The sequence below is a fragment of the Heptranchias perlo genome, chromosome 22 (genome assembly GCF_035084215.1).
Source record: "Heptranchias perlo isolate sHepPer1 chromosome 22, sHepPer1.hap1, whole genome shotgun sequence".
NCBI classification, from domain to species: Eukaryota; Metazoa; Chordata; class Chondrichthyes; order Hexanchiformes; family Hexanchidae; genus Heptranchias; species Heptranchias perlo.
This window is the reverse complement of record NC_090346.1, coordinates 47,924,851-47,937,620: the sequence shown is the minus strand read 5'-3', so window position 1 is coordinate 47,937,620 and position 12,770 is coordinate 47,924,851. Positions and strand designations below refer to the sequence as shown.

The following is a 12,770-nucleotide window of genomic DNA, read 5'->3' as shown; positions in this document are numbered from 1 at the left end:
AAGGTTCTCGTCGAACGGCTGAGGGGAGCTTGTTGGAGAGGTTTTGTTTCTGAAGTAGCGCAGTGGGGCAACATGTCCTGGAAACAGGGGCTATTTTAATGAGGTGTTTGGCAAACCCTATTTTCTTCCTTTTTTTTTGTTGCTTTACAGACACAGCGTGATGCCTCATTAAATTGTGTACAGATGCAAGATCTGCATCCTTTTCCAATTCTGCCCTGCCTGCTGACCCAATGCCGTTATCAAGGACACTGACTTAAAATGTCTGGGATTTGAGTCCCAGCCAGCGGGGAACTTTGTAAATTTACAGTCGGGACCACACCGTCATTCACATCCAGAACAGGGAGGGATGCAGATCTCCACTCAACGTGACAAGAACTAGCTGAGAGCGACTTTATGCCATTCTGGCAGGGGCTGTGACAGCAGGAGATCCAACGTGAAGGATCTCCAGAAGAATCCGTTATACCCTGTGCCGTGCGGTGATAACTCACGAGTTCGCCTCGGACAATTCCCAGAAGGGTTGTTTTTGATTGTGATCTGAGGCCAGGAGCCTTCCCACTCACAACTCATAGAATCCTTCAACACAGGAGGAGGCCATTCGGCCCGTCGTGCCTGTGCCGGCTCTTTGAAAGAACTATCCAATTAGTCCCAACCCCTCCCTCTTCCCCCACCACCCCCGCTCTTTCCCCATTGCCCTGCAAAATTTTCCTCTTCAAGTATTTATCCGATTTGAAAGTTATTATTGAATCTGCTTCCACCGCCCTTTCAGGCAGCGCATTCCAGATCATAACAACTCGCTGCGTTAAAAAAAATTCTCCTCACCTCCCCTCTGGTTCTTTTTCCCAATTATCTTTAATCTTAAATAGACCCTCCTTATTTACTCTGTCAAAACCCTTCACGCCCCCCGCCCCTTCCCCTCCCATCCACCCCAGGGAGGAGGAGGGTGGGATAAAAACCTACCTCTGTGGTTCTTGGCTACTGAACTCATTGATGGTCTTTTGGCTGAGGAATGATGTAGAGATGGGGGGAAAGAAAAGGAGGCGGGAACGAATTCTGTGCTTTGTCTTTTTTAAATGGGAGTAGAGTACAATACAATAGAAGCATCACGGTGCCAGTGATAGCTGTGTCAGCCGTGGCTCAGTGGGCTCTCTCTCTCGCCTCTGAGACAGAAGGTCGTGGGTTCAAGTCCCACTCCAGGTACGTGAGCACAAAATCCAGGCTGACACTCGCAGTGCCGGTACTCATGATGTGGAGATGCCGGTGATGGACTGGGGTTGACAATTGTAAACAATTTTACAACACCAAGTTATAGTCCAGCAATTTTATTTTAAATTCACAAGCTTTCGGAGACTTCCTCCTTCCTCAGGTAAATGTTCAGGATCTCCTTGAAGCCTACGCATCCTGAACATTTACCTGAGGAAGGAGGAAGTCTCCGAAAGCTTGTGAATTTAAAATAAAATTGCTGGACTATAACTTGGTGTTGTAAAATTGTTTACAAGTGCCGGTACTGAGGGAGCTCCGCACTGTCGGAGGTGCCGTCTTTCCGATGAGACGTTAAGCCAAGGCCCCGTCTGCCCCCTCAGGTGGACGTATAAGAACCCACGGAAGAAGAACAGGGGAGTTCTCCCCGGTGTCCTGGCCAATATTTATCTCTAAACCAACATCACCTTTTTTTAAAAAAAAATTATCTGGTCATTTATCACATTGCTGTTTGTGGGATCTTGCTGTGCGCAAATTGGCTGCCGCGTTTCCTACATTACAACAGTGACTACACTTCAAAACTACTTCATTGGCTGTGAAACGCTTTGGGACATCCCGAGGCTGTGAAAGGCGCTATATAAATGCAAGTCTTTTTTTGATTTTTACGGAATGGGGTGAGCCTGAGAGTTGGCTGATACTTGATACGAGTAACAGTCGCCCCTCCACGTCCCACCGCCGGGGGAAGTGGATGTTGCCGTGCTTATGTTCCATTCCCCGCTCGACAGGGGTCGGGCAGGTTGTGACCCTTCCCCTCTCCACTTGCTTAAGGCATCGTTTCCCTGTGGAGCTGGTCAATGATTACATGGCCGCCAGTGTAATCGTATCCACTTGTACCTGTCCCGGCTTTATGATTTATTTGTTCCGTATGTTGGCTGCTAACGATGCCATCTGTTATCTTGTTTGAAACGTTTCCCTTGCACTTGTGTTTAATGTGACACACCTGCAACTTGTGGGGGGAAAAAAATCTACTATTTAAAGCTCCAGAGAGGGTTTGTTTTTATTAAATTTTCCGTTTGTTGGTGGCCGCAGGGGCTGCTGGAGAAAGCCTGGTGCCCTGCCCAGTCATCGGGAGAAAGTTTTATAGCGGGGCGGGGGGGCCCTCAACAGGTGTTGGCCCCTCATTAACATATTGTAAGGGTTTCGATGTAAACCTAGAACCACTCTCCTGGATTGGGGGCCGTTTCTCCAGAACTGGGAGGTTATAATTATTAGGAAAGATTGAACAAGCTGGAGCTCTTTTCTCTGGGAAAAAAAAGAATGCTGAGGGGTGACTTTTTAAAAAATTCGTTCATGGGATGTGGGCGTGGCTGGCGAGGCCAGCATTTATTGCCCATCCCTAATTGCCCTTGAGAAGGTGGTGGTGAGCCGCTTTCTTGAACCGCTGCAGTCCGTGTGGTGAAGGTTCTCCCACAGTGCTGTTAGGAAAGGAGTTCCAGGATTTTGACCCAGTGACAATGAAGGAACGGCGATATATTTCCAAGTCGGGATGGTGTGTGACTTGGAGGGGAACGTGCAGGTGGTGGTGTTCCCATGTGCCTGCTGCCCTTGTCCTTCTAGGTGGTAGAGATAGTGGGTTTGGGAGGTGCTGTCGAAGAAGCCTTGGCGAGTTGCTGCGGTGCATTCTGTGGATGGTACACTCTGCGGTCACGGTGCGCTGGTGGTGAAGGGAGTGAATGTTTAGGGTGGTGGACGGGATGCCAATCAAGTGGGCTGCTTTGTCCCGGATAATGTCTAGCTTCTTGAGTGTTGTTGGAGCTGCACTCATCCAGGCAAGTGGAGAGTATTCCATCACACTCCTGCCTTGTAGATGGTGGAAAGGCTTTGGGGAGTCAGGAGGTGAGTCACTCGCCGCAGAATACCCAACCTCTGACCTGCTCTTGTAGCCACAGTATTTATATGGCTGGTCCAGTTAAGTTTCTGGTCAATGGTGACCCCCAGGATGTTGATGGTGGGGGATTCAGCGATGGTAATGCCATTGAATGTCAAGGGGAGGTGGTTAGACTCTCTCTTGTTGGAGATAGTCATTGCCTGGCACTTGTCTGGCGCGAATGTTACTTACCACTTATGAGCCCAAGCCTGGATGTTGTCCAGGTCTTGCTGCATGTGGGCACAGACTGCTTCATTATCTGAGGGGTTGCGAATGGAACTGAACACTGTGCAATCATCAGCGAACATCCCCATTTCTGACCTTATGATGGAGGGAAGGTCATTGATGAAGCAGCTGAAGATGGTTGGGTCTAGGACACTGCCTTGAGGAACTCCTGCAGCAATGTCCTGGGGCTGAGATGATTGGCCTCCAACAACCACTACCATCTTCCTTTGTTCTAGGTATGACTCCAGCCACTGGAGAGTTTTCCCCCTGATTCCCATTGACTTCAATTTTACTAGGGTTCCTTGGTGCCACACTCGGTCAAATGCTGCCTTGATGTCAAGGGCAGTCACTCTCACCTCACCTCTGGAATTCAGCTCTTTTGTCCATGTTTGGACCAAGGCTGTAATGAGGTCTGGAGCCGAGTGGCCCTGGCGGAACCCAAACTGAGCATCGGTGAGCAGGTTATTGGTGAGTAAGTGCCGCTTGATAGCACTGTCGACGACACCTTCCATCACTTTGCTGATGATTGAGAGTAGACTGATGGGTCGGTAATTGGCCGGATTGGATATGTCCTTTTTGTGGACAGGACATAACTGGGCAATTTTCCACATTGTCGGGTGGATGCCAGTGTTGTAGCTGTACTGGAACAGCTTGGCTGGAGGAGTGGCTAGTTCTGGAGCACAAGTCTTCAGCACTACAGCTGGGATGTTGTCGGGGCCCATAGCCTTTGCTGTATCCAGTGCACTCAGCCGTTTCTTGGTATCACGTGGAATGAATCGAATTGGCTGAAGACTGGCTTCTGTGATGGTGGGGATATCGGGAGGAGGCCGAGATGGATTATCCACTCGGCACTTTTGGCTGAAGATGGTTGCAAACGCTTCAGCCTTGTCTTTTGCACTCATGTGCTGGACTCCGCCATCATTGAGGATGGGGATGTTTACAGAGCCTCCTCCTCCCGTTAGTTGTTTAATTGTCCACCACCATTCACGACTGCAGAGCTTTGATCTGATCCGTTGGTTGTGGAATCGCTTGGCTCTGCCTATAGCATGTTGCTTCCGTTGTTTAGCACGCATGTAGTCCTGAGTTGTAGCTTCACCAGGTTGGCACCTCATTTTTAGGTACGCCCGGTGCTGCTCCTGGCATGCTCTTCTACACTCCTCATTGAACCAGGGTTGATCCCCTGGCTTGTTGGTAATGGTAGAGTGAGGAATATGCCGGGCCATGAGGTTACAGATTGTGCTGGAATACAATTCTGCTGCTGCTGATGGCCCACAGTGCCTCATGAATGCCCAGTTTTGAGCTGCTAGATCTGTTCTGAATCTATCCCATTTAGCACGGTGGTAGTGCCACACAACACGTTGGATGGTGTCCTCAGTGTGAAGACGGGACTTCGTCTCCACGAGGACAGTGCAATGGTCACTCCTACCAATACCGTCATGGACAGATGCGTCTGCGACAGGTAGATTGGTGAGGACAAGGCCAAGTAGGTTTTTCCCTTGTGTTGGTTCGCTCACCACCTGCCGCAGGCCCAGTCTGGCAGCTATGTCCTTCAGGACTCGGTCAGTAGTGGTGCTACCGAGCCACTCTTGGTGATGGACATTGAAGTCCCCCACCCAGAGTACATTCTGTGCCTGTGCTACCCTCAGTGCTTCCTCCAAGTGGAGGAGGACTGATTCATTAGCTGAGGGAGGGCGGTAGGTGGTAATCAGCAGAAGGTTTCCGTGTTTGACTTGATGCTGTGAGATTTCATGGGGTCTGGAGTCAATGTTGAGGACTCCAAGGGCCACTCCTGACTGTATATCACTGTACCACCACCTCTGGTGGGACAGGACATACCCAGGGATGGTGATGGCAGAATCTGGGACATTGGCTGAAAGGTATGATTCTGTGAGTATGGCTATGTCGGGCTGTTGCTTGACTAGTCTGTGGACAGCTCTCCCAATTTTGGTACAAGTCCCCAGATGTTAGTGAGGAGGACTTTGTCGGTTCGACTGGGCTTGGTTTGCCTTTGTCGTGTGGTCCGTCTGGTTTTATTCTGCTGACTTTTTTTGTAGTGAGATTTTACAACTGAGTGGCTTGCTAGGCCGTTTCAGAGGGCGATTAAGAATCCACCACTTTGCTGTGGGCCTGGAGTCACATATAGGCCAGACCGGGTAAGGACGGCAGGTTTCCTTCCCTAAAGGGCATTAGTGAACCAGATGGGTTTTTACGACAATCCGGTAGTTTCATGGCCACCATTACTGGTACTAATTATTTAATTCATTGAATTTAAATTCCCCAGCTGCCTTGCGGGATTTGAACTCATGACTCTGGATCATTAGTCCAGGCTTCTTGGATTACTAGTCCAGTAACATAACCACTATGCTACCGTACCCCGTAGGGCTCTTTAAGATTATGAAAGGGTTTGATAGGGTACACATAGTGAAAATGTTTACACTTGTGGGGAGACCAAAACTAAAGGTTATCAATATAAGATAGTCACTAATAAATCCAATCAGGAATTCAGGAGAAACTTCTTTACCCAGAGAGTTGTAGGACCATGGAACTCGCTACCACAAGGAGTAGTTGAGGCAAAGATGCATTTAAGGGGAAGCTAAATAAACAGATGAGGGAGAAAGGAACAGAAGGATATACTGATAGGGTGAGATGAAGAGGGATGGGAGGAGGCTCGTGTGGAGCATAAACACTGGCATGGACCAATTGGGCCGAATGGCCTGTTTATGTGCTGTACAGTCAATGTAATTCTCTGTGCTGATTGGCTGGAAGTGGACGGTGAAGTGTTAGAGGTGCTGCGATTGGCCTTACCGCCCCCGGGACCCTGCTGATCATTATCCAATGAGTTGCGTTGGCCGTGTGAATCTAGCTCGGCTGCTGTGCCTCCCATGACCAAATAGCTTGCCGACTCAAGCTGCACAGGCTCGCTCATGAAGGATGGGCCCTGGACTGTGTCTGGCAGCGGACTCCAGCAAGGAGTCGGCACCTTCATGACAGAAAAGGAGAAAATTGCTTGCCCAAGTTAAGCAATAAACACCACAAGATCAATGGATGGTCCAACGTTTGACTATCTCCCCTGTGCTCGCTGACCTACATTAATTCCCGGTCCAGCAACGCCTCGATTTCAAAATTCTCATCCTTGTGTTCAAATCCCTCCATGGTCTCGTCCCTCCCTATCACTGTAACCTCCTCCAGCCCTTCAACCCTCTGAGATCTCTGCGTTCCTCCAACTCTGGCCTCTTGCGCATCCCTGATTTCCTTCACCCCACCATTGGCGGCCGTGCGTTCAGCTGTCTAGGTCCTAAACTCTGGAATTCCCTCCTTAAACCTCTCCGCCTCTTGACCTCTCTGTCCTCCTTTAAGACGCTCCTTAAAACCTACCTCTTTAACCAAGTTTTTTGTCACCTGTCCTAATATCTCCTTATGTGGCTCGGTGTCAAATTTCTGTCTGATAATCGCTCCTGTGAAATGCCTTGGGACGTTAAAGGTGCTATATCAATGCAAGTTGATGCTGTTCAGCTGTGTTGCACAATTTAATAACCAGGATACTGGGGCTGGGCAGTGCTGTGGCCCCAGCAACATGTTAATTGCCACAATGTCTTCATGACTAAGTGCAGACATCCTGGAAATGCTGGTGCCTTATCCAGGAATCAGGCTGGGAATAATTCAAAATATGGGTGATGACAGAAGTCTAATATCCCCACCCTGCCAAATCATAGTTTTATTTTCCTCATGGAGAATCCAGAATATGATAGTATAGCCCTATCCTAAATTACTAAATTACTTCATTGGCTGTAAAGCACTTTGGGACGTCCTGAGGTCATGAAAGGCGCAGTATAATACAAGTTCGTTCTCTTTTGCTCTTTTTTTCTCTTTCTCCCTTTCTTTCTTTTCGTTGTTACTTTATTAAATACACTAAAGTACTCGTAAACAAAAGGTTAATTTTATTGCGAAATCAGAAATGTCTAGAACACGCAGTGAAACAAAGTGAAGGGTGGGTTCAGTTTGCTGTGGCACAGGAATTAAATGCTTTCTCCCCTTGATACTGGGTCAAGTAGAGTTCAGAGTTATAAACAGATGTTTGGTCTACAGGCCCCAGTGCCGGGCGTTACACCGTGATGAAAAATTGATGCTCTGTTGTCATCCCATGAAAGCATTGCTCCAATCGGCCATTTTTGTAGAACTATGATTGATTTTTGAAATCCCCTCGAGTCTTTGACTCACTCATGTAGCCAAAGGGAGAGAATGGTTTGGGATGAGGAGGGAGGGAGGGAGAATGGATTGGTTTGAGATGAGGGAGGGAGAATGGATTGGTTTGGGATGAGGGAGGGAGGGAGAATGGATTGGTTTGAGATGAGGGAGGGAGGGAGAATGGATTGGTTTGGGATGAGGGAGGGAGGGAGAATGGATTGGTTTGGGATGAGGGAGGGAGGGAGAATGGATTGGTTTGAGATGAGGGAGGGAGAATGGTTTGGGATGAGGTGGGAGGGAGGGAGAATGGTTTGGGATGAGGGAGGGAGGGAGAATGGATTGGTTTGGGATGAGGGAGGGAGGGAGAATGGATTGGTTTGGGATGAGGGAGGGAGGGAGAATGGATTGGTTTGGGATGAGGAGGGAGGGAGAATGGATTGGTTTGGGATGAGGTGGGAGGGAGGGAGAATGGATTGGTTTGGGATGAGGAGGGAGGGAGGGAGAATGGATTGGTTTGGGATGAGGAGGGAGGGAGGGAGAATGGATTGGTTTGGGATGAGGAGGGAGGGAGAATGGATTGGTTTGGGATGAGGTGGGAGGGAGGGAGAATGGATTGGTTTGGGATGAGGAGGGAGGGAGGGAGAATGGATTGGTTTGGGATGAGGAGGGAGGGAGAATGGATTGGTTTGGGATGAGGTGGGAGGGAGGGAGGGAGAAGAGAGTGCAGGATGCAATACAGGCCAGTAGAGGAGATCACACTGTACGTGAACTTGTGTACCCAGATTATATCTAGTCTAAATAAAGAGCTTCTAAGTCTCAAGTGAAATGTACCCACATCCCAGGGAAGAAACTCTTCGATCACTTAACATTCCACATATTTTGGCTTTTAGATTACAATGCCCTATTTAAATAAAGTTGCAAACACTGTTCTGCAAACATTGCATTGTGGATTAGAGTAGCACATATTGATTAATGGTTCTGTTCTTGTTACTCGGTGTGTGTGTGATTGTTGTGATCTCTTCCCTTTTAATTCCACCTTCCCCATCCCACCCAAAATTGCTCAGCACAAGGAAATCAATGCAATTACCAGCAGCCTGAGTGCACTTGTGGTTACATTAATGTTTTGTGACCTCGACTGTGATTTACTGCAACTGTGTTCCATCTACTTGGGCTGTAATTCATTTTGTTTTAAAAAAAAATTATTTGCTGTGTTCTGTTTTCTCTCCAACGGGATGTGGACTGGACAGTTTGTCCTGATCGGCAGCGCAGGCAGTACAGTTAGCTTCATTGTCCTCTAGGCTAGGGAGGATTGTAGGGGGCGGGGGGAGAGCTTTTAGCTGGCGAAACCCCCCCCCCCCTCCTCCTGATTGCTGCCCAGTTGGCCCTTCGCTGCTAGTGAACGTTTGTGGATTTTGGGGTGAGAGTGTTTTCTCTCCTCTCTCCTTTCCCTTCCCGTGGAGCACAAACTCTTCTTTTAAAAAAAAACCCCACTTTGGACTGTTACGGCTTCATTCGGCACTGTCGGGTGTACATCCAACCCTTTAACAATACCTTGGCTGAATTGGACCTTTGTTTAAAACAGCAACTACTCCCTTGTAGACTGCTGCGTGCTAGGACACATGTCTGCTTTTGTCTCCAGACTCTCTTGCAGTCTGATGCAGATTATTTGGTATTTAAGACATGTCTTGATCAACGGAATTAACTTTGCGCTTGCAGGATCACTGTAACGTGGGTGTATCTTAAACAGTCTCCTCAGAGTTCATACAATCAGCCAGCGTGGGCTGTTGAACAATAGAACCTGCTGTACCGGCAGCTGCTGAGCTGTGTAGCTCCGGCCAGCTCGCACCGGGTCAACTTTAGGGTGACTTTTAACGTTGAACGCGCAAAGGTAAGAGTCTAGTTCGTTCACAACCGCAGGCTTGAATGTTTTACATTCACACCCTCACGATTACCGACGCTGCTCGCCTTCACGCTGTAATCTCCTGCAGGAAGGATTAAACCCTGCGAGTGCTAAAAATGCAGTGTTGAAGACCAGTCTATAGCTATCCCTGGGACACTGGTAAGATGATTGTTGGAAATATGTGGTTTCCTGATAGAGGTTTGTCAGTGCACAGTCTGTGTATGATGGCCGAGTCTGTGTTTATAGTAAAACTGTTGACTGGTCCAGTAAAAGGAACGGCATCTCAATGCAGTTTGAAATGAGACAGAGGGCTAGCCTCAGAGGGCACTGCCAAAACATCACCTATTCAGCTGGATCTCTTGTGACCTGAATGTGTGCTTTTCTGGTATATCTTATCGACTGATTTAATCCCTAAAGATACGTTGCTTTGACCCAGACAGCACTGATGAGTGAGTGAATATTAGCACCACTAATTTTGTTTTGTTATGGCAGTAAATTGGAAGGAGTGTCTTTTATCATAGAAATGACATCGATTTGTACCGCTGCAGCGTGCTGGGATTGATGCTAAACACTGCTGCCTCATTTTGCTGTAACGCCAGGGCTGCATCAGAAAGACCTACAACTAACAGGCGGTCAGGAAGAGCAGCAGAACCCATCAGAGTTTTTGACTATAACAAGTGGAACAGGACCACTAACGGGCTTCTCCCTCCCTCCCTCCCTCCCTCCTGTCCTAGTGGCTGCGTGTGTGATGGTGGTTATTGGATTTGCCTTTTCAGCAGCTGTTAATCTGAGTTTTAACTGCATCTTTGCTGCTGCTCAGGTACAGAGTAAGTGAAATGAAGAGGAAAGCTGTAGTAATGACAAGAAGAGTTGAACAAACTGCGCTCCAAGAGTTGCAGCCGTAGTTTTCTCTGATGTACAGGACAGAATTTCACAGGGGTGACTGTGTTTATACTCGACAAACCCACTGAAAGAAATTAGTGAAGAACTGCTAAAAGTATTGGATCACAGACCCATGGCTCTGCTGTACTGTAGTATATACGCCTGTTGCAAAATCTAAAGCTGTTTAGTTTCTGGTTGTCAACATCACTCTTTTGTTTAGAACCTGGTGCCATGTAATTTGGCAAAGTACTTGGAGAAATAATCCTTGTCAGCATATTGACCGTATAATGAGAATTGGTTGCCTTTGGATACAATTTTCATCTTTTTTCGTACTTCTTGCAGCAGGAGATTAAAAATTGTAGAACTTAATTTTTAAAAAAAACGTGCGAGTTTGAGATTTCGTGGAGTTGTCGGCAAATTTCACTCGAATTGGATGACTGGGTAAACCTAGCTACAGATAATTGCAGGGTGTTTCTTTCACGCAGGTATATTTACTTACAATGCTTTGGTGCATACCTTTTCAAATTGTAACCTGCCACTTGCGTTCTTTAAGTTACACTAAATTGAAAGGTTCAAAATCTCCTCTGAACTGTGTCCTTTTACAGTGCCAACCGAGATCTCCTTTGAAGAGAGAGAAGAGCTGGAAAACATTAGACGAAGGAAAAAGGAACTGATGGCTGACATTGAGGTGGGTTGGCTTGGCTTCTGAACATAGTTTAATCTCTGTGACCCTCCTCCAGCTCTACAACCCTGCGGGAGCTCTGCGCTCCTCCAGCTCTGGCCTCTTGCGCATTCCCCCCCCCCCACTTACCTTCGTCCCACTGTCGGCGGCCCTGCCTACAGCCGCCTAGGCCCCAATCTCTGGAATCCCCTCTCTAAACCTCTTTGCCTCTTCACCTCTCTCTCCTCCTTTTACAGGTGTACAGTTCTGGGCACCGCACCTCAGAAAGGATATAATGGCCTTGGAAGGAGTGCAGTGCAGATTCACCAGAATGTTACCAGGGCTCCGAGGGTTAGATTATGAGGAGAGATTACATAAACTAGACTTGTATTCCCTGGAATGTATATGGTTAAGGGGTGATTTGATTGAGGTTTTTAGGATTTTGAAAGGAATTGATAGGGTAGATGGGGAGAAACTTTTACCACTGGTGGGGGAGTCTAGAACAAGGGGACGTAACCTTAAAATCAGAGCCAGGCCATTCAGGAGAGAAGTTAGGAAACACTTCTTCACACAAAGGGTGGTAGAAGTGTGGAACACTCCCACAAAAAGCAGTAGATGCTCAATTAATAATTTTAAATCTGAGTTCGATAGATTTTTGCTCGCCAAGGGTATTAAGGGATGTGGAGCCAAAGCGGGTGGATGGAGTTAGGATACAGATCAGCCATGAACTCATTGAATGGCGGAACAGGCTCGAGGGGCTGAATGGCCTCCTCCTGTTCCTATGTTAAGATGCTGCTTAAAACCTACCTCTTTGACCAACCTTTGGCCACCTGTCCTAATGTCTCCTCCTTTGGCTCGGTGGCAATTTTTGTCTGATAAGGTTCCTGTGAAGGGCCTTGGGCCGTTTTACGATGTTAAAGGCGAGATATAAATGGAAGATGTTGTTGTAATGAGACCTGATGTCTTGTGCACATATATTTTTACTTGATTACACATTGTGTGGCTACACGTCTGTTATCTTGGGGCCGGTTTACATCAAGATCAAATTGAATTTGGGGATATTGACTCAAACTTGATTCAATCTCCCGTAGCATTTAAGCTAATTTCTGCTGTGAGCCAGGAAAATGGTTTAAAATGTGACTTTCGGGAGGACTTTGTGACACAGATTCTAATCTTCGTTTTGGTCTGCTATCTGAATAAATGCACATCTGCATTGAAATTGACTTAAGCTCTGAACAAATCCATATCTAAAACCGTGGCATAATTGAAAATGTGTTTACACACTCTCTATCTCTGCACTATCGATACTTAAGTGTATTTGCAGATGACTATATTTTATTTAAAGTGACAGCAGCAACATTTTTAGGTCTGCTGTGTGCTTGGTATTTGCATTTTTCAACTGTCTGCAAATCCTGTTATTTTTTGCATGCTGTCTGCAAAACATGCGCAGGCAAATGTAATCCAAATCATAACTCAGGATCCTGGACCCATGTTGGTGTTTTTAAGATAAAATCGTTCTCTGAACGTGGGTGATGCCAGCAAGGGCCTCGTTTGTCGGCCATTCCCGGTTGCCCCGAGGGTGTGATGGTGAACCATGTGGTGAAGGTGCTCCCACTGCGACTCAGGATAGGGAATTCCAGGATTTTCACCCAGTGACGATGAAGGAAAGGCGATATATGTCCAAGTCAGGACAGAGTGTGACTTGGAAGGCACCTTGGGGCGGATGGTGTACGTAGGGACTCAGCCCCTCCAGCCTGCTCCGCCATTCAGTGAGGTCAAGGCTGATCGGTGCC

General features: G+C 47.5%; 1 protein-coding gene across 2 annotated transcripts in view; it reads left to right on the top strand.

Moving 5' to 3' along the window:
- Nucleotides 1-12,770, top strand: part of cyth3a (cytohesin 3a) — a 71,224-nt gene that overhangs the window by 24,454 nt on the left and 34,000 nt on the right. For both annotated transcript variants that reach the window (XM_068003512.1, XM_068003513.1), the window contains exon 2: nt 10,922-11,004. In XM_068003512.1, the coding sequence (XP_067859613.1) occupies nt 10,922-11,004 (83 nt within the window). The remainder of the gene's footprint in view (nt 1-10,921; nt 11,005-12,770) is intronic.